General features: G+C 45.5%; 1 protein-coding gene across 1 annotated transcript in view; it reads left to right on the top strand.

Moving 5' to 3' along the window:
• PLXNA4 (plexin A4) overlaps positions 1–21,855 on the top strand; it is a 970,847-nt gene that overhangs the window by 812,205 nt on the left and 136,787 nt on the right. The window contains exons 20-21 of the mRNA XM_029615156.1: positions 8,348–8,582; positions 11,781–11,923. Coding sequence (XP_029471016.1) covers positions 8,348–8,582; positions 11,781–11,923 — 378 coding nt within the window. The remainder of the gene's footprint in view (positions 1–8,347; positions 8,583–11,780; positions 11,924–21,855) is intronic.

Here is a 21,855-nt window from a genome sequence, read left to right as displayed (position 1 = left end):
TGGGTTCTACACGTGTAAATGCACTTTACCTGTGTAAGTGGGCTTTTGAAAACTGCTACAATAGTATGTGTAACTCTTTTGAAAATTACCTCCAATCTGAGCACCCTAAGTGTAGCCCATAAAGTAACTGGGTTAGAAACTGTGGCTGAGTGGGAGGCGGCAAAGGGGAGTGGTTAATGGGCTTCACTTTGAGGGAAGGGGGTTACCACAGGGATCGGTCTGGTTCTCTTAAACATTTTCTTCAGCGATATTGTGGATGGGCTGATGGGATAGGTTTGCCTTTCTGTGCATGATACCAAAATCTGAAACATGATAGACTCCCTGCAAGGTATGGAAAACATTAGTTGGGATTTAGTGAAGCTTGAGGAATGGGCTCAACTCTTGGCAGCTAAAATTTAATGCTACAAAATGCAGGGTCATGCATTCAGGTTGCAAAAGTCCAAGAGAACAGAACAGTTTAGGGGGTGAAATCCTTCTGTGCACAAAACTGGCATGGGAACTGGGTCGGATCATATCAAAGGATCATAAGATGCCCAAAAAGGTAGAGAAGGCGACGGCAATAGCCACAAGGATGCCTGGGTACACAGGGAGAAGAAAAGCAAATAGAAAAAAAGGAGGTTCCTCTGTAGAAGTCTCTGGGGAGACCTCATTTGGAGTCTTGTGAACGATTCTGGAGACCACACCTCCAAAAGGATAGAAACTGAACAGAGCTGGTCAAGAGGGCAGCTAATAAAAAAGGTCAACGGTCTTCATCATAAAACCTATGTGGGCAGGATAGAGGCGACATGACAGAGACATTTAAGCATCTCCAAGGAATGCATGCACGATGGCAGGCCTCTCAACGGAAAGAGGACTCTGCCACAAAGGGTCATGGAGGAGGGGGACTCGAGAGTAAACGCAGGGAAAGATTCCATAAAGAAAGGGTGGTGGGTATATGGAGCATTCTCCCATGGAGGTGGCTGAGACAAGAGGGAGAAGAAGAGACTATAAAGTTGAGTAGCAGACGCGGTCGGCCAGTCGGGATGGGTTTGCTATTTATCTGCCATCATTATTCTATGTTTCTGTATGTAATACTTTGCAAGAAGACTTGTAACAGGTCTCAAGCACATTCTCATCCCAAGTTGTTAATATAGCCCATTAAAAAATAGAAAATTGATCCCAGATTTGGTTAAAATTGAGCAAAGTGACTTTTTAAAAGCAGCATTTAAGCCAATCTGATGGAAACAGCTTGCTTAAAATATTCTCCTGCTGGTATATAGCCTTACTCTGTGCTGCCTAATTTTCAGATTAAGTATTTTTCATTCCCACGTCATCACAGCTTGTTCGGGGTAAAACATCCCTTTAAGCCTTGCTTAGCCATCTCTCTGTATTTTGTAGACAGAACTTCTCCGATGCATCATCAAAAAATCAGAGATACTTAAGCATGCGCACAACCAACCACTGGGATCAGTTTTGTCTGTAGGGCTCCAAATTCCTGACGTAGCTGCCTACAGCCTGTTAAGAATACTTGTGAACCTTATTTTCTGCATTAAAAGCTCCTGAAATTAACAAATGCACTATTTAAATAACCTCTGCTAGTGGCATAGTCGCATTGGCACTTACGTGGGGAAATACCAATTTACACAGGTCAATTGGCAGTCTAAACATTTCCATCCTTCTCTGTGGCTAAAAGGGCACATGGGGTGCCACAACAGGTGCACGCTTAGCTGCCTGTAAAGGGGGGAGGGGGGTTGTGCTTCGGGTGGGATTGTAAACGAATCTGCGTGGATTGGATTTTCAGATCAATGTATGCCATTTTCTGAAGAAAATCTTCCCGCCGTAAAAGTGGGAGCAAATATCCATGGGAACGTTTTTATCCACGCCGGCGAGTGTCGAAGCGAAAGTCCGTGGGTGCTTTCTCTTTGAAAATCGGTGCAAAGTCTGCGGCGGGGGTAGAAATTAACGGCAGACTTTGTTTCAGTGCTGAAAGTTTGAAGCTTGTCCTCTCGGTTCTGGGAACTATTTCTCCATAGAAACATAGAAGTGACGGCAGAAGAAGACCAAACGGTCCGTCCAGTCTGCCCAGCAAGCTTTCACTATCATCTGTCACTCTTTTTCCTTGTAAATTACTTTTTGTTCTATTTCCCTTCCACCCCTCGCTATTGATGTAGTTAGCAGTGCTGTGTTAACGCCTTCTCTAAAGTACTCAAATTATTATGAGGTCAGTGTTCAAAGGGGGTGTCTCCAGGTAGCCTTTAATTGAACGTCTTCCCCCTCTCACTGGCCAACTTTTTCCCTGGGTATAAAGAGGGAGGGTGGGGACATTCCAGGCTTGGGACTTATTTTTAGCCAGGCAGCCCCAACAATCATGTTTCAGATTTTGGTATCATGCACAGAAAGGCAAACCTATCCCAACAGCCCATCCGCAATATCGCTGAAGAAAATGTTTAAGAGAACCAGACCGATCCCTGTGGTAACCCCCTTCCCTCTCAGTTGCATTATATTTATCCCCTGTTATCTGTAAACCGATGTGATGTGCTTATGAACGTCGGTATATAAAAGTTTTTAAATAAATAAATAAAATAAATAAATAATTGTGCGCTACCCAGTAAAGCTTTCATGAGAAACTGTAGGCTTAAAGTTGCCCACCTAACTTTATGTGAGTACAATCCCCGGGTAAGTCCCGCTGAATTTCTCACTTACTTACCCTGGGTAAATTCCTGCTTCCCAAGTTCCTCAGCATCTCCCACCCAACCCCCCACTATCTATCTGCTGAACCCCCTAAACAGTTTATAATGTTATATAAACAGCAGCGGATTCCCAATGAGGACCGGCCTGGGGATTCGCCGCCCAGGCCGGCCCAGGAGATACCACATGGTCTGCCGAGCACGGCTCTGTCACGGCCGCGCTCGGCAGACCACGTGACTAGCGCGACCAGCCCACCGGGGGCTCCCTGTTCCCCCGATAGGCCAATCCGCCCCGTATATAAAGATGATCAATGTATCAAAAATTGACTTTCAGTACGTATAACACCATTAACTTAGTAAAGAATATGAAAAAAATAGCATGTAAGGCAGCCATCATGACGGAGGCTTTTTTTTCCAGTACATTATGACCCACAAAAGGAACGAGAAAACGTCACCAAGTCAGACAGATATGGAGCTTCAGACCCACAGAAGTTGTGCAATTGTACGAACTTGCCTCGGGCTGGCAAAAAATGAAACGGAGGAGCTTCTACATGTTTCAGAGCAAAGGAAATATATATATATATATATATATGTGTGTCTCTTCCTGTCATCTTTTGCAGGGTAAATAGATTCTTCAGACCAACTCAGAAACTTTAATTAGGTTACTGCATCATCTCGCAGTGCTTGCATTTCGGCCCTCATGTTGCACGTGGATGATTCACGGTGCCTCTGCAGTAGGAATCGCGCTCACACACACTTTAACCTCCTCTGCCGCCTCAAAGAATTTTACGGAGCCTGAGTGTCATATACGTAACTTTGCCAGGTAAAGTAAAGCGAACTGCACCCCTTTCGGATGAAGCTCGGTGCAAATCCACCGACATTTTCCTTCATAGAGCCACCAAATGTACTGAGTAAATCTTGAAAGAGGAGCAGCCGGTGAACACCCCCTGGTATTCCAGCCGCCGGTACGCTGCAAGCAATTTCATTTTGTGAGCTCCACTCGGAAGCCTCGCAGCGGCTGGGCGCTTCTTGTTGTTTTGTTCGCCGCTAGCTCCCGTTCTGTGGGCTCAGTTAGGCCCAGCTCTGTGGGTAGCCCCCACTCTATGAATGTGATCAGCTCCTCGCCTTCTACCGATTCCGGCAGCGCTAGGACCCGCAGGTTGTTGCGTCAGGACCTGGACATCTAAGCGGTCAAACAGCTGGGCATTGCGGGGCTGCAGGTGGGCTACGCTGCCCTCCACCTGCGCCATCTTGTCTTCTTGCGTGGAGACGCGCTGTTCATCCGTTTCAATTCTCTGTCGAGTTTTTCTTCGATTTCCTCCATCCCGTCGTCAAGCGCTGATGTCAGACTTTAGGTGATGCATTGCACAGTATCTTCAGGGATCGCCGGGGCTGCGTGGTCTTTCCCTTCCGGTGCTTCCATGTTCAGGTCTCCAGCCTTAGCCTTTTCCCGCGTGTCCCCAGTCGGCTTACTGCCCATGACTGGCTTTAAATCCCACTGGTGTACGTACAAAACGAGCCCAGCACATTCAACAAAGCAGGCTTCGGTAAGTAGAGCCTTGGTTCGGATTTTTACCACATCGTTTATTTTGGTTTGCGGGGGACCCTGCAGGAGCTCACTCGACCTGCGTCCGTTCAGCTCGTTGCCATCCCGAAAGTCCATCCCCCACATTTCTAAATTGTTTTAGCAGAACAGTTGACTATAATTCGGGCTTCTAATTTTTACGTTTTAACTGCTAGACCCTGATTAAATTCTCCAGATGCCAAAAAAACCCCCCCCCAAAAGGTGTTTATTAGATAAACACCGGAAAATGCCACTTTCCCTGGTACTCTCTCGCCTCTCCTTTGCCTACCCTCGACCCTCCGCTTTGCTTTTGTGCCTTTTCCACACTAATAATGCCTCAGCTGCACAAAAGTCTGTATTTGATTCAACTGGAAAAGGTGCCCAACAATAGTGCCTGCGACACAAGAACACCAGTTAACCCCAATTATTTGTACCCCAAAGAACCCCTAATTAGCGGGAAAATAAACACTTAAATTTACAATTTATAAACACCTAAAATCAGAAGCCCTGTCTATAATATAAAAAAGTCATGTACTTATGAATATTACATTCTGGGGGACAGAATGAGTGCACACACTAATTTTCTTTTTTCTTTTTTTTTCTTTATACTTTATTAATCATTACAAACAATATTGACAGCAATATCCGCTTGTCTAAACGAAAGGTACAGGAGTTTACAATACAAGAAAACAATATAATATACTTGGTAATACCCTGTTATAAAGAAAATAGAGTCTGGTTGATTACTTTCTGAGCAATATCACAGAAATATCTAAATAGTAATAAAGGTGCATTATACTAACATACCTTAGACTAGGATGTAGTGACAGGTAATTTTGCATCAAGAAAACTTCTCAACTCACTTGGTTCTAAGAACACAAACCTTTCCTGTTGGTATTTCATCACACATTTACATGGGTAGTATATAGTACACAAGGCTCCTATTGCCTTTACTTCCTGAACCATTTGTAGGAAAATCTTTCTACGGACTTGAGTTGTCCTAGTAATGTCAGGGAAGGTCCAGATTTTTTGACCAAGGAATAACATTTCTCTATTTTTTAAACACAACTTAAGTATCTTATCTCTGTCTGTGGACTTCAGAAATTTGACACACAAGGTGCCTCTAAATTCAACTTGTTCAGTCATAGACTGTTCCAGGAAAGTTGTTAAATTACTTGATGATATCTGTTGTATTTTCTGTGAACTATTCTCAATTCTTCTCCCCACACGCTAATTTTCAAAGTGGACTTAAGCACATGCGTCCGCTCTGAAACTTATCCCAGCAAAACAGCACGTGCACAGTTGCACAGATTTCTTCTGGAAATTTAGGTGCACACGTCTGAAAATCTGAAGTCGAGCCAAGCGGTTTTCAGCTTGGTTTTAAGTGTTTTCAGGAATTGCCCCAAATACCCTGGGAGAACCCAAAATGGATCCACAAGGATCCAAAGTAGACTTTGAAAATCCAATAAAAACTACCTTGGCTTTGACAAATACACAAAACAAAACTCAGAAACCCCGCTGGAACTCTCATGCAAGTGTGCAGCCCACTTGAAAATTTGTAGATCTGAGGAATTTTGAGGGGACGTTTTACAGGACATCTGCAGATTGTCCATCAAACCTCTTTTTAAAAGATATAATGCATGTGTCTAGTCAGAAGGCATCTGAGCTTTGTGTATATGTCTTTGTGCTTATGCCGTGCGCTGCATGATTATTTTATAACTTTTTTTTTTAGCTTCTGTAGCTGTATCCATTTTCTTATTCCAGAGTATGCACGGTTCCAGTTTAGCATTGGCAGGCTAGCCTGGCTAGGTTAATAAAAACAAGGCGAGGCTCACAAGATTGCCCGTAAATTATGCATAGTTTGAAGATGAGGCCATTAAACCGTGTTAGCAGGGGCATCAATAAGATGACACGTTGCATTAAATGTGAGTTAAAGACTTGTCATAAATCTGGCCGCCGAGCCCACTGACGTGCCAGCATGCTGGCTGCGGATCAGAGCGGAAGAAAAGGTTATCCTGCACAGGTAGCTGGATGGGGATATGCCAGCTAAGGGCAGGCAGGATTCTTTTTCTCTCTTTTTTTGGCTTTCGACTTGCCCTTCTTTCCAGAGCCTGTGAAATATCGAGTTGCCGCAGCCTTCGTAAAGTTGACTGCTGTTTTGTCTCATGGGCATTACATGGGCAGATTACATTTTAAGAGGTAAAAATCAGGACCTTCCAGTAACCTGCTGATGCTGTAAGATCTCTCTCAGTTATCAGTAAGATGGTGAAAAATTAACAAACAAGTTGAATAAACTCCATTAGGGGAACAGATTCTTTAACCAAATGGAACTTCACTCCAAACTCTACGGACCTGTTCGGAAAAATTGCCTGTTATTACCTAACAAAGCTATCCCCAGTTCCGGTGCCACGTTGTTGACTGTTGTTTTTCTGTGCCATCCGATAAAGTAAACTCCTTTTTCAGCAGGAGGTTAGTGGTAAATATTAGTACATTTTTTGGACTGGCTGTCTATTAGCGGTTGATCCATTAATTGCTCCCCTAAAGGGCACGTCACAATGTGTTTAGCAAATCGCTGAGGCCTGTGACAACACCGCATCCACCCAGGTACTCAGCTGCATCTCGGCTGACAGAGATTAGCTCTGACGCTGCGGTGGAAGATTTTAGCAGCTGCCAACAGATTCTCCATAACTGGCACGTCCGGTTTACATCTTCCCCTTGTTCGTGAAGCGCTGTAATTGAGCCACAAAGCTCTTAAAAAAAAAAAAAAAAAATAAGAAAAAAAAAGTAAGAAAAAAATAAGATAAAATTTAAAAAATCATTCTCTGTACCTTCTTGCGCAGTTCCACCAGTCTGCCAGAGCCCGATGAATAGTCTAAAGCACTTCATCCTTTTCAGACACAGTGAGTTAGTTTACATGGAAACAGACTGTGTGCTTGGGAAGCGAGTTTGTCATGTTTTCCCTTTGGGACCTTATACTGAGCAAGAAGATGTGTCAAAGCCCATTATTTAAGAATCGCCACAGCAGATCAGAAAGAGGGCATCACCTAGGAACCAAAGCAGAACGCAAAGCCCTCTACCAGACTCAGTACATTTTAGCAAATCTTGGGGATATTCAGAAGTAGGTTGGTGCCAGTCATCAACGGATTCTAGCACTCTAGCTAGAATCTGTTCCATTAGTTCGTTTTTATATGCCAGATTTAACGTTCATAACTTACAAAGTGCTGTCATTCATAAAAACAATCCAGCTGTAAAACTTCACGTGTAAAAATGTTACAGGGCAGTCTGTGTCTGAGTCCTCCTAGGTGCTTCTCTATTTGGGTCTTCGAAGGGCAGAAAAATGACTCCTCAGCTATCGGAAAGAAAGTCCCTGCGCATGTTGGGGGCAGGTCTGCATTTCAACAGTCTTGTCTGCGTCAGGAAACAGTTCCGGATATCACCCAAACGTTTCATGTCCCGTTCGCCACCGACTGAAAGGTCATTTGTAAGTGGTGAGTGGGACGAGAGCAGTTTTAGAAGATACCCGGACTACAGTGGAAGTTGTTCCTTGAGGCAGACGGAATTGTCAGAATGGTACCTGTTGATTCATGAATACTCCTAAAATTAACTGAGCCTGGTACAGGGATTTTGGAAACGTAACTGTAGATCCCATTATTTCACCTGGCGATGTCTCAGGAGTAGAGGCTCAGGGACTTTTCCCCATTACTTGGCGCATCAGAAGGCCTTGGGATGAAGTAGACAGCCATCTCTGTCCTAGTGCAGCATTAAGATGTTCTGGGCGGGGGGGGGGGGGGGTGTGCCGTATGTGGGCTTGATATGTAATCTCACATGTGTTGCAAGACCTAGTAACAGACAGTGCCAATTGATAGAAAGCTGCAGGTAGGTCCGTTTGGATCAGTGGCACCAGCGGGAGCTTCAGATAGTCAACTAAAAATAGCCACCTGCAATCTGTAACATTTTAATAGTCTGCACTCAGTGGCAGCATCCAAGAAGTGCTGCAGTATCCAGGCAGAGTGGGGCTTTCAGGCTCGTTATCAGAAATCTTAATCTCTCCTACTTTCTCAATCTGACAATGGAAAAACGAGAGACGTTTCTCAGTGGAACTCTGGCTTGCCTGCAGGCTCGAGTGGGTGGAATGGAATTCTCCCCAGGGATGGTCTACATTACTCCAGACAGCCCGCTGAGCCTGCCTGCCATCGTTAGCATCGCTGCGGCTGGTGGGCTGCTCATCGTTTTCATCGTGGCAGTGCTGATTGCCTACAAGCGCAAATCTCGCGAAAGTGACCTGACCCTGAAGAGGCTGCAGATGCAGATGGACAACCTGGAATCCCGAGTTGCCCTGGAGTGCAAGGAAGGTAAGAGGCTGGGATAAGTACACTCGGTTGAGCCGATGTATCTGAAGCAGGAGGGAGGGAGAAGGGCTGGTCTTCATACCCAATAAAGTCAATAAGGGAAAAATGCCTCCTTAGCAGTACAGATTGGGTATTATGTATGCAGCTTTCTGAAGGACGTAGTTTGAGGGTTCCATCAGATAAGAGTATTTTCACTTTTCATAATGTTGAGCCTAGATTGACGCTCATAATAGTTCCTTTCTTTGGACCCCTGATGCAATATTATGCCTGAGTATGGAGGGATTGATTGATTTATCAATTGATTGAAGGGGTTCACTATGTCACATTAAACACAGAAATATAGCAGTTGCCAGTAGAAAAAGCAGGGATTGGTCCATCCACTGATGCCCGCCTGCTGTGAATTGATCTGGGGTCTTCTCTCTCTCTCTGCTACTAAGGTTAATGCGTGTCTGTCCTGTGCATGCTTGATTTCTGCCACTGCTTTGGCTCCAATAACCTCTTCTGCTTTTGCTGTTTCAGTCTCAGGTGTCCACTTTCCTCACAGTGAAAAGCAAAATGTTTTCCCACAGTCCTTTTGAGCTTTCCACTTTGGTGCTGTAAGGCCTTCAAAGCATTATATAGTTGGAAACAACGCCAGAAAGCTACATGCCATGGAGCGCACAAACATTCCAAAGACGATGCTTACACTGAGCGCAAATTTCCAAAATGTGTTGTGTGTGCATGTGAGACATAGGGAGGCTGTGTTTGCGTGTGTGAGTGGGCGTGAAGCTTTGGTTTTCTGTGAAAGAAAGAGGTCAGTTCTGTGTGCAGGAACGAATGCAGCGTTGGTTTACCATCTTGCCGCATCCAGCACAGTCGGCAAGCACATTATTGTGAAAGATATGTGAATAAATTGAAAAAGGCCATAGACACAAATTGACGTCGACACCAGGTGTTCTCCAGCACATCCTTTGAAAAACACCTAAAAACAAGAATGCAAAATCAATAACACTGGGGAACAATTTTTAACATAATTCCTGTTGAGTTCGATTTTTCAGCTGTTTTAGACTTAAATTGGCATGCTGCTTTCAAAACTACAGTTAGTTTTCTTCTATCACGTCAAGTTTTTTCTCTACAGCCTATCTTAGGCCTGGATTTATCAAAATGCACTAAATATTGCATGCGATAGGAAAAGGGGCGTGCTTTATCGTAACAGGCTGTTTGAAAAGATAAAGGCCGGTGTGTTTGACGGTCCACAGATTCGGCAGCTCATTAAAGATGAACATTTCATCGGGACAATGTCAGAACTCCAAAAGAATGCTTGGTTGTCATTCAGAAACCTTGTCAAGGACTTTCTTGGAAATACACAAGCACAGAATTACACCGACATTGTCCAGAAACTATTGGAGAGCTTCAAAATGCTTCATTGCAACATGAGCATCAAGGTGCATTTTCTGCATAGCCATCTTGCTGACTTCCCGAAAAACCTTGGTGCAGTCAGGGATGAGCAAGGTGAACGATTCCACCACGGTATCAGGGTAGATGGGATGTACATATGATGGCTGACTATTGTTGGAGCATCAGGCAAGATTGTCCACAGATTGAACACTGCCAGAAAAGCTATAAGTGAAAATTTTTACCTTAATATGTATGTTTGGTAGCAGAGCTTTACTATTTGTACACAATTTGACTTACAGTAACAATATATAGCCTTTATATGAAAAAAATAACTCTAAATAAACAGTATATTCAGGTAATTTTTTCTTTTATTTCCTTTGTATATACATTTTATATGATTTTTGGGACAAAGGGAGGGTATCCTGTACATTAAAAAGTTGACGTGATAGAGAAATACTGGGGTCATTTTTTGATTCAGCTGTCAAAAGTTAGTCAAAAACAAGTGTCAGATCTAACTCAACAAAAATTGTGTTCCCCAGTTGTACAATCAAATAATAAACGGGAGATGATGTGCAACTAGAAAAATGCATATTTGGTTTTTACAATTCTTGTGGGAGTAGGCTAGAGTACAGAATTGTCCAGCTGGTGGACAGGGTGAGCAGAGTCTTTCCTCTCACTAGAGCATTCCTGTGCTGAAGTCATAGTACAGAGAAGGCAGCGCTGTCCATCTAATCCACGTGAACTCCCTATTTAACATGCCACTCCTTAATGGCCGGTACAGACTGATCCAGGCAATCTTACAGAACATGCAAAGGGCTTTCTAGCATACCCCAAGACAGTGACCCCCCACTGATAGGCCAGCACAGTGATTGGCTGGGGAATGAACCCCAGGATGTTGCATGACCCTTACTGACTATGGAGGAAATGACCCCATGGTGCCATAGTATGTGCATACAGTGATGGTTTGCACCACTTGTAGCTTCTTATGAGAGCAGGGCACAGTGGAAATGGCGCGTTCATTAGAAATGCAAAGCCACTTTGTGCTAATCGTCCCACCAGTGCAGTCTCCGTAACTCTAATTGTTGGATGGCAAGGGCCTTGCCGCATGCATTAGAACAGTGCGCAGCTCACCAAGCACCGAGTCCATTCTGAGCCCTGTCTGCTGGGATCCCATTGGACTGTACAAGTCGCAGCAGTAATCAGCGCCTGGCCTTCTCTAGGGATGTGCTGTTTCAGTCGGGCCTAGGGTCTGCGGAAGGACACAGTGCAGGAGAAAGCCGACTCTCAGGGGGCCCACTTCCAAACTATCCATAGTGGGACAAAGAGCAGAAGTACTTTTTTACCCGCTGAAAAGCAAATATGCGCCTATGCTTCCACTTTCCAACTTAACTGGGGCTACAAAGTCCCTGCTTTTTTTTTTTTTGTATGTAGAATTTTGTTGGAAAGGGCCATCTACACACGTGCTCTTCCTCTCACCCCGTCTCCCAATCTAAACCACATCTCATTGCAGTCGAGAGTTCGTGCCTTGTGGAAGAATGCACGGACATTTAGCTTCTTAGAGGGGAGCCAGTTTCCAGGCAGCCTGCGTACATCCACTTCTGTTTTCCTCTAAACGTAATTAACCTTGAATAAAGCTTGGAGGCAGGCAAGGACATGCATGTGTCCTTTTTGCTCCCTCAGCTGAAGATCGCTGTCTCCTTATGATGTGAAATACTCATTTTGCCATGCCTTCATTTAACAGAGGGGGATTTGTGTATGGGGGGGGGGTCATGAATTATGACCTCAGTGTGATTCACCGCTGGCTCCCCTCTTCTGTTCTCTCAGCTTTTGCAGAGCTTCAGACGGACATTCACGAGCTAACGAGTGACCTGGATGGAGCCGGGATCCCCTTTCTCGATTACCGCACCTACACCATGAGGGTTCTGTTTCCAGGAATTGAGGATCACCCGGTTTTAAGGGACTTGGAGGTAAGAAAAAGAAATGTTTGTTTCACCCCCCCTTACCTTTCTGATTAAATAACAGGGGCAGAGGGAGGAGATTGCCCTTAAGTTTCTCCTTTGGGTAGAAAGTCCACAAATTTCATGGCTCTAGGTATAGAAGCAAGTCAAAGCATTACGAAGTCTTCCTTGTTTGTTGTGTTATAAAATGGATTCTGAAAGGCGTTTACTTCCGCTCTCACTTCAGAGATTTTTCTACATTTTTTGGAAGTAAATTTATGTCCCCAGGAGGTATTTCGAAAGAACATAGAGAGGATAAAAAGTGGCCAGGTATGCGCAGAGATTTGGCTTGTGAAAATGTACACCTCCTGCTCAGAGCTGCCTAACTTACGTGCATCCTTTCTTTAAAATAAAAAGGTTGCACGTCAGTGCCAACTCCCCCCCTCAACCCGGAGCGCCTCTGCTCGGTTTGCGTAAAAGTGCGTGCGAAACGGGGGCTTCCAAGATGGCTGCACCATGCACCACTACTAGGCTAAGCTCCAGTTTTGCCCTTCATTTCCCCGGATTTCCCCCCCCCCCCACCCCATTTGACTTTTTTTATGTGCATAACTATCAGTTACCTAATCGGGGAAGAGGAAAGAAAGAACCTTTCTTATTCTGCCGTCCCCGCCACTGTGGGAGATGTGGACGTCCTAGTTGCCTGCCCCACACCATTGTGTCCTTGGGAGAGAGGAAGCCTTGTGTCCTCTTTAACGCAGCACCAACGAATGCTCTCTAGACTCTCAATCTGCGGCGAACTCTGGAGACGTAGCAGGAACAGCAGCTTCCGTGCAGCAGAAACACACCACAATGCCTGAATGGAGAGGCCTCCTTTTCATGCATGCCGTGGCTAGTTGGGACCTTTACTTAATGACAGAAGCGATGGCAGCCTCTGGTGGCCCTGACAATCGGAGAGAGTAATGAGTCTGCCTTTGCAGTGGCCATAGTGTGAGGAGCGGCAAAGATAACGACCTTGCCCGTGATCTAGAAGTTTATCTTGGAGGAGATCTGGAGGGCAATTACCAGATCTGGAACTCTTTTGTAACAGGTCATGTAGATAAGAACATAAGAATATGCCATACTGGGTCAGACCAAGGGTCCATCAAGCCCAGCATCCTGTTTCCAACAGTGGCCAATCCAGGCCATAAGAACCTGGCAAGTACCCAAAAACTAAGTCTATTCCATGTAACCATTGCTAATGGCAGTGGCTATTCTCTAAGTTGAGAGATCTGTTGTCCAGTTTAAATCTCGGATTCAGTCGCCTGAGGATACTTTAAAGGAAACGTGTTCTTCGGTGGAAGACATGAAAAGCCAAGTGTCCAACAGTAGAGGACTTAAAACATTTGATACTGTCCATTAACCAATGTTGCCCCTTTGATAATGTTCAAGTGATATTTACGAGAGGTTGTCAGGATGCCACAAAAGCTTCTGCCAACCACCGACAAGCATCTTCCCCCATTTAGAATAGTGGCTGGGGGTTGATGTTTCCCTCTGATTACATGGCATGGATCTTACTCAGTTTTTGTAGCTCTCTCACGATATTAACTTGCCTTTCAAGTGGACACAGAGGCTACTCTTAGATGTTTTGTTAGAAGTAATGATGCATTATTTCTGGGCCTTGAGGCACATCTGTTGTCAGGTGCTTGCAGGGCTACGCAGCTTTGCACTCAGAGGTGGTTTCCGTATGGGGAGAACTTCTTCTTATTCTCTGATATTCCCCTGCAGGTGTCCTTTTTGAAAGGCAAAACCACTTTTGTAGTCTTCCTTCCTTCCCTTCTCCAGTTCCAGGTCCTTGCTGCTGTGAGTTGGTTTAGCTAGAGGATGAAACATAGAAACATAGAAATGATGGCAGAAGAAGACCAATCGGTCCATCCAGTCTGCCCAGCAAGCTTCACACTTCTTTTTTCTCATACTTATCTGTTTCTCTTGGCTCTTAGTAACCTTAGGTTCTATTTCCCTTTCACCCCCACCGTTAATGTAGAGAGCAGTGATGGAGCTGCTTCCAGGTGAAATATTAAATTTGATTAGTTGGGTAAGCGGCAGCATTGCTCTCTGCCGTTGAAGCAGAGAGCAATGCTGGATATGCGTGAAGTATTAGTTTTTCTTCTCCCCTGCCGTTGAAGCAGAGAGCAATGCTGGATATGCGTGAAGTATTAGTTTATCTTCTCCCCTGCCGTTGAAGCAGAGAGCAATGCTGAATATGCGTGAAGTATTAGTTTTTCTTCTCCCCTGCCATTGAAGCAGAGAGCAATGCTGAAGATGCGTGAAGTATTAGTTTTTCTTCTCCCCTCCCATTGAAGCAGGGAGCTATGCTGGATATGCATTGAAAGTGAAGTATGCCTTGAAAGTCACATTAACTATCATCAAATATTGAAAAGCCTAATAATTGGTAATTGAATAAGCCTAATAATTGGTAATACCTATAGCCCATGAACCCATCCCTGTTTTTTGGGTTTTTTTCTTTTTTTAATTTGGAGATGGCAGCCCTCCATCCTTCCGCTCTGTGAAGGTGGAACACCAACCACTGGGCAATGGCATCCCACTCCGTGAATGCCTCTGTGGCTACTGCCGCTCCGTGCAGTGTTTTGCTGCCTCCTCTTTATATGCGTCCTCTAGACCTGATGGATCCACAGTGTTTATCCCATGCCCCTTTGAAGTCCTTCACAGTTCTGGTCTTCACCACTTCCTCCGGAAGGGCATTCTAGGCATCCACCACCCTCTCCGTGAAGAAATACTTCCTGACATTGGTTCTTAGTCTTCCTCCTTGGAGTCTCAGCTCGTGACCTCTGGTTCTGCTGATTTTTTTCTGATGGAAAAGGTTTGTCGTTGTCTTTGGATCAGTATGTTAATTACACCTGCTTTGATTTGCATTGATTAGCATAAGGGAGATGTGGTCTAAGGCAGAGGTAAGGCCTCAAGAGCCATCAACAGATCAAGATATTCATCATATACTATATTTATTTAATTATTTATTTAAAATCTTTTCTATACCGTCGCTAAGTTATACACCATCACAACAGTTTACATGTAGGCACAAATTTAATATAGGTAAAAGTGTACTATAGTACATTCTAACAGGTGCCGTCAAAGGTTCGGTTACAATATATATATACCGTATTTTTCGCTCCATAAGACGCACTTTTTTTCCCCCAAAAGTGGGGGGAAAATGTATGTGCGTCTTATGGAGCGAATATAAAAAAAAAAACTAAAAATCTAACAAACCCCCCCCCCCCCCCACCCTCCTGACTCCCCCAAGACCTGCCGACTTAATTTACTACAACCCCCACCCTCCTGACCCCCCCAAGACCTGCCGACTTAATTTACTACAACCCCCCACCCTCCTGACCCCCCCAAGACCTGCCAAACTTCCCTGGTGGTCCAGGAGAGGTCTGGGAGCGATCTCCTGGGCTTGGGCCGTCGGCTGCCAGTAATCAAAATGGCGCCGACGGCCCTTTGCCCTCACTATGTCACTGGGACCGACCGCTGCTATTGGTCGGTCTCAGTGACATGGAGAGGGCAAAAGGCTGTCGGCGCCATTTTGTTTACTGGCAGCCGACGGCCGAAGCCGAGGAGATCATTCCCGGACCGCTCCTGGACCACCAGGGACGTTTGGCAGGTCTTGGGGGGGTCAGGAGGGTGGGGGGTTGTAGTAAATTAAGTCGGCAGGTCTTGGGGGGGTCAGGAGGGTGGGGGGTTGTAGTAAATTAAGTCGGCAGGTCTTGGAGGTGGGTCAGGAGGGTGGGGGTTGTTAATTAATTTAAAGGGTTGGGATGGGGTTTTTTTTGGGGGGGGAGGGGTTCCCAGAGAAAGAAAAGTTTTCTGATCTGGGGAGTGGACCGAAATGACCCTCCCCAGACCTGAAAACAAAATGGGGAGAAAAAAAAAAGCTATACACTCCCCTAATTTGCTCCATAAGACGCCCAGAGGCAGAGCCGGTTTAGCACAAATTTTTTTTTTTTTTTTTAATTTTCCCCCTCTGAATCCTAGGTGCGTCTTACGGTCAGGTGCGTCTTATGGAGCAAAAAATACGGTATATATCTCTGGATACATTTGGTTTAAGAACCAGGCTAATTTGTACATTTTGTTTATCCTGAAAACCAGACCCTATTGGTGGCTCTGGAGGAGCAGAGACAGCCAGCCTGCTTAATGGGAAGAGCATATTTGACAGAGTCAGGAGGACTCCTGGGGTCCCAAGAGCATGAATCCTGCTCTCCTGCCGATTTCCATTGATTAGTATGATGACTTGATGGTGGTCAATCTTTTCCTTACTAAGTGGCAGTTTTCAAAGATTTGCATGGGTAAACCTCCCCAGACAGTTTCAGAATTGCCCTTATAAAGGATGGTTTTCAAAGTGATGTGAGTGAGCTAAGATTCTGAGTCACTGGATGCAGACGTAGACCCCAAATGGGAGCAACCTTATCTTACATTTGGGTACAATATATACTTTGCAATCACCACTATATATATACTTTGCAATCTTCAGATTCATATGTGCTTTGTAAATCTCTGACAGGGAGCTCTGTCTCCCATTCCCTTATATGCAGAACAAGCCATTTGCCGTACCAGGACAAGCATGTGCCGACTAATCCCAGAGCGATTAGCAGGCTGACTCATGGTGCTTTAGAATTTTTTTGCCAATTCTCCCCCCCAACACACACACACAGAGCCGGTATTCACAAGGAGTCCAAGTGAAGTCTAGACCTACGTCTGCCTATCGGCCAAGCTGCCTGCTCTGTGCAACCAGAAAAATGAGACTGCCCAGCCAGTTCTACCCAAGTCAGCGTTTCAAGCCATGTCAAGTGCCTTGTGCTGTTGATCCACAGATGAATATTTAGATTTGAATCTGGTTGCCATGGGAAGAAGGCGAGAGAAAAGCTTTAGGGAAGAGATTCAGAAGTATGTAGACTGAATAAGGGCTTTGGTCTATCATGTTTCCTATTCTGAGTATAATTGACATTCACTGTTCATATGAATATGTGAAGTAGATGCTGCTACTCGTATCTTCTTCCTTACATCTACTGATGTGCTTCTTGTAGGACTTAGGTTCGTGTCCGGCCTTTTTTTAAAGGCCTTTGTTAATGACTCAAGTTTGTATTACTGCAGTAATATGATCTTGTAAAGTATGTTTTTATCTTCCAGTTCTGATATTGTGGGCGAGCAAAGCTTGAAAGTCAAAAGATTCCAGGCAAACTAATGAGAATGAATATAATAATTTCTTCAGTTTTTAAAGATATATAAATAACATTTTGGAAGGATCTTTCTATTCAAGTTTGTTTTTTTTAAACAGAAAACCCCTTTTGAGGTGATTTGAGACCATCTCAGTAATAATAATGATTTGAATTTGTGTAGTGTACTTAATGCTAGCAGGACCCCCACAAACTTGATAGAAGCCTCCAAAGGGTTGGGAGAACTAAGGTTGCTCTGATTGCTTCCCAGGTATGGCTGGTTGAGCCGTGGCTTTGCTTTGGGAGTTAAGGTAACCTTCCTAGGGGGTCATGCAGAGAATCAGCAGGAGAGCAGAATTCAAACTCAAGGCCTCAAATGTTCTCCCAACTTTGTCAAATGTGCTCTAGCCACTAAACTAGCGATGAACATCTCTGGTCCTTGAGAGCCACCAACAAAGGTCTGGTTTTCAGGATAAACAAAATATGCCAAGGAACCTAGTTCTTAGATCAAATATATCCAGATATATCTGATGAATATTTCTTGTAGGTATCCTGAAAACCCGAACTGTTGGAGGCTCTTGAGGCATTAACTCTGCTCTGGATAGATCACATCTCCTTTTCCTTCATGAAATGGGGGTCTCATCTGTCACGTCAGATTTTAAGATGCGGTGAGATAGAGATCTCTAACATTGGTTTCATGATACAACTCAACAAAGAAACCGCCTGCTTTTCCTTGTGGTCAGTTGCATCTGGCTTTTTTGCTTTCATTGTAACCTTTCTTGGAATGAATGGGGTTTTCTTACAGCCTCTTGTGCCTAATTGCGGGTAAGTGATTAGTAACAAAAGCGCTACCATTTTCATAGTAGGAATCCCCTTTGAAGTTAATTGTTATAAAAAAGTCCACGTTGCAATTTCTGTTCTGAGCAGGTTACACAGTTGCTTTAATGTCCAATGAGTTTTCTAATTAACGGCTACCAGGCTCCAGCAGAAATCAGCTTTTGCTGATATGTACTTAGCCTGGAGCGAGGCAGCCTGGAACATTCAGCAGATAAGTTTGGAATAATTATTACTTTGCAAGTGCATTTGTGTACTGTCTTTGGGAAAATTAACAATATAATTCTGCAGCAAGGCAATTATAAAAAAAAATAAAAATGAATTTGTCACAGTTGGAAATGCCCAAACTATACATGATAAACATCTGGAAGGTTAACAGTTCTCCTTTCACAAATTATCGGCTCAACTGTAGCCTTAAAATTCTAAATGTTATTAAATTGGTTGCCGTGTGTGTTTTTACATGTTAACATTTGCAGTGTGCTAAACATAAGACAGTCAGCTATCGAGAGATTGAAGTCTAGTTCAACTGTAAACGTGTCTCGATGATTATCTTAAGGTGATATGATAGCATTCTATGACATTATGCTCTATTGACTACTAACTAGATTTCTGGTTGCATTGAATCATGATCTGTCACCGAACCCATGGGGGGGGGGCAAGGCAGTGACATTACTGTGAGTAGCCGCTCTCCCATCCCGCTCCCTTGAAGTGTTGAGGATCTGCTAGGGAGTTAGCAATCTCTTATGCTTCGACTCTGAGAGGGGAGGAGTTAGCAATCTTGTTATGTGTGAGCTCCTCTGGAGGGAGGAGCTAGCAATCTGTTATGGTTAAACTCCTATGAAGGGGAGGAGTTAGCAATCTTGTTAGGAAAGCTCTGTGTTAGAGCTAGGAGTAGCAATCTGTTGTGTACTAGCTCCTGAAGGAAAAGGAATTAGCAAGCTGTTATGTATCTCCATATGGAGTTGGCAATCTGAAGGAATCTGCTGCTGTGGAAGGAGAAGTAGTAAAGTGATATGCCCAGCTCCTGTAGAGGGAGTAGTAACAAACTGTTAATGAATCTGTTGCTGAAGAATCCTGGTAGGAAAGGAGTAGCCATCTGTTACCAGCGGAGTGCTTGGAGAGGACACTCAGCTGTAGAGGAATGTAGATAGGTGAATCCTTGGGCCGATGGCAGATGACTGCGCCCCCAGGAGGATATCTTGAGAGGGACCACCGGCTAGGCTTGAGTATGGAGGCAGACACAGATAATTCTTTTATTAGACAGGTTAGTAGAACCACCAGAGGTGGCAGTAGTGAGCTGCTATGCCCGGCAGGGCTGAAGTCCCTCAAGTACTGGAACCGCAATCCCAAGATTGCTGAGCTGTAGAGAAACTATAGATAGTGAGTAGACAGGGTATGCTGTGTTCATAGCCAGAACTGGATGACAAAACTCACATAAGGTCTTTAGAAAGCTCAGTAGCTGGAAAGGGTTAGGCCCTCGAGGAGCGAGTACCTGGTTCCAGGGAAAGCTCTGAGAGAGCGATGGTAACTCACAATTGTCTGTATCTGTGATAGCTTCCAGGCAGTAGAGAATCTTCAGAGTGTTCAGGAACATGGACCCTTGAGGAGCAAGCACCAGTTCCCATCGGCAATCTGAAATAGAGAAAAGAGAGCGAGGCCCCCAAGGAGTGGGTACCCCTGAAAGACCGAGGAGGCAGAGTAGCTTGGACGAATCCTTGCTAGCTCGATTAGTTAGCGAATACTGAGACCTTTTATATTGGAAGCGGATGACGTCAGCTCGGGGAACGCCCCCGAGGATTCGCGCCCTTGCTGGTACATCAATTGGATCAGGATCATGGCGGATCCACAGCGTCGTGCCGCTCCGGGGACGCCGGAGGGAGATGGCAAGAAGACGCCTCGGCAGCAAACCGTCCATCAGACCCGGAGGGAGTCGCCACAGTGGTAAGGAAGGCGGAGTGAGGGCGTTGAGCAGCGATGGACGCAACATGAAGCCAGTGGCATTTCTATATATTTTTTATTGTTCCCGGACTCGAACTAATTCCTCTTTAAATGACTCAAGCAGCGGACTGAATTGGCGATCTGGCAGCCACATCAGCAGAGCAAATGGCTGGGCGCACAAAAAAAAAAAACGGAGCCGACAAAATCTGCAGCGGCGAAGATAAAATGGCGCCGGAGGTAGGCCTGACGACCAGCGATTGTCCGATATGCTATGGGAACTCACTTGCGCCATTTCCGCTGCTCTAACAGGACAGTTACTGAAAATTCAGTCCTCGATTGAGCTGTGTGACAAGGTAGATAATTTTAATTCTACCATTAGCAGCATGCATGGCGAGCTCTCTCTGTTACAGCCGCCGGCTGCGGCGGTCCGCAACCGGGACCGGCCACTCACCCGCGGCGTTGGGCCCTTCCTGGGACGGCTGCAGGAGCCGGCAGCCGTCGCTGAGATTTCTTTGCGGCGTGCCGAATCCAAGATGGCCGCCATTCAGCTGACTCCACCCCCGCCGGGCCGCTGATGTGATTTAAAGGGGCCATGACAGGAAATGGTCATGGTTCCTCTTCGGGACCGCTTCCTGGTGCCCTGTATTTAAGGCAAGGTCTGCTCCTCAGACCTTGCCTTGGTATCTTGGCTCTTGGTCTTATGCCCTGAGTTCTCGGTCTGTAGCCTGCTCATCAGGTTCTTGTTTGGCTTGGTCCTTGTTTCTGGTTTCCCTTCGTTGGGCGGATTTCTTCTGTCTTGGACCCCTGGAGCGGCTTCCGACCATTCTCTGGCTTCGACCCCTGGACCGGCTTCCGACCAATCTCTGGTTTTGACCCCTGGACCGGCTTCTGACCAGTCTTCTGGCTTAGTCCCTCGGACCGACTTTGGACCTTTCTTCGAAGAGCTACACTTGAATCTACTTCGACCTGCTGGAGGCGCCAGCCATCTGGACTACACGACCTGCAGGAGGCGCCTGCATCCAGATCTTCTTCGGTCTCCAGGGAGTCTCCTAAGTCCCAGCAGCCGGGTTCCTACGGGCTCCTTCTGGGGGAATCACGAGCTTCCAGAGTGAAGTCTTCATTTCCACGTCTACATCACCAGGCCTCACCTTCCGACGGTAGGGACCTAGAGAGTTTACTCTCCTAGGTAGCTCTGACTCTACCTCGGACCAAGGGTTCACTGCCAGATCCATAACACTCTAAGCATGATGAGTGCGTGCTCTCGCTGGAGACAGCAGCTGTGGAGCTACGGGAGAAGAGCAAAGCATGGGAGCTTATGCTGGATGAGCTCGAGAACAGAAGCAGGCGCAACAATCCGGAGTCCATTCAAGGAGAGGCTTTGCTTAATTTTTGTGAGAAATGGCTCCCTGAGGTGCTTCAAATTGGCGTGGAGGCCCGGCCGATCCTGGTAGAGAGAGCTCATGGTTTAGGAGCTGGTGGTCTGGATCAGGCACAGCCAAGACAGGTAATTGCTAAGTGTTTGAATTTCACCAATAGAGTGTCCTGCAGAACAAAGGATCTTTCCTATGAGAATGGCAAGTTGCTTCTGTTTCCAGACTTCTTGGCTAAGGTCCTGGCTGCCCGCAAAGAGTTTACTTTGTAATGCACCCAGCTGTTTCACAAAGGGGTGCGCTTTTCCTTGCAATTTCCAGCTCGGCTCAAAGTCTTCCACAATGGGGAGGCGCGGATCTTGGCCAGGAGTGCTGAGGCCAAGGAGTTTGTAGCCCAGCTTGGCTGAATGGCAGCCACAATTGTTGGATGCCAGGTCCCCTAATGTTCCATGAGTGCGCCTTACTGTTGGTCCTGCTCCTCTTTACGTTCGCTGGGTTTATTGAGTTGAACTGGCACACCAACGAAGGGCCAGGCAATTGGTTTGTTATGCTTTGTATTTTGATGTTTGCGACGTTCGTCTACTTGTTCCGGGCTCCAAGGATGAAAGTTCGAGCA

The sequence above is a fragment of the Rhinatrema bivittatum genome, chromosome 9, assembly GCF_901001135.1.
Source record: "Rhinatrema bivittatum chromosome 9, aRhiBiv1.1, whole genome shotgun sequence".
NCBI classification, from domain to species: domain Eukaryota; kingdom Metazoa; phylum Chordata; class Amphibia; order Gymnophiona; family Rhinatrematidae; genus Rhinatrema; species Rhinatrema bivittatum.
The sequence above is the reverse complement of the archived record's forward strand: the minus strand, read 5'-3'. Positions and strand labels throughout refer to the sequence as shown.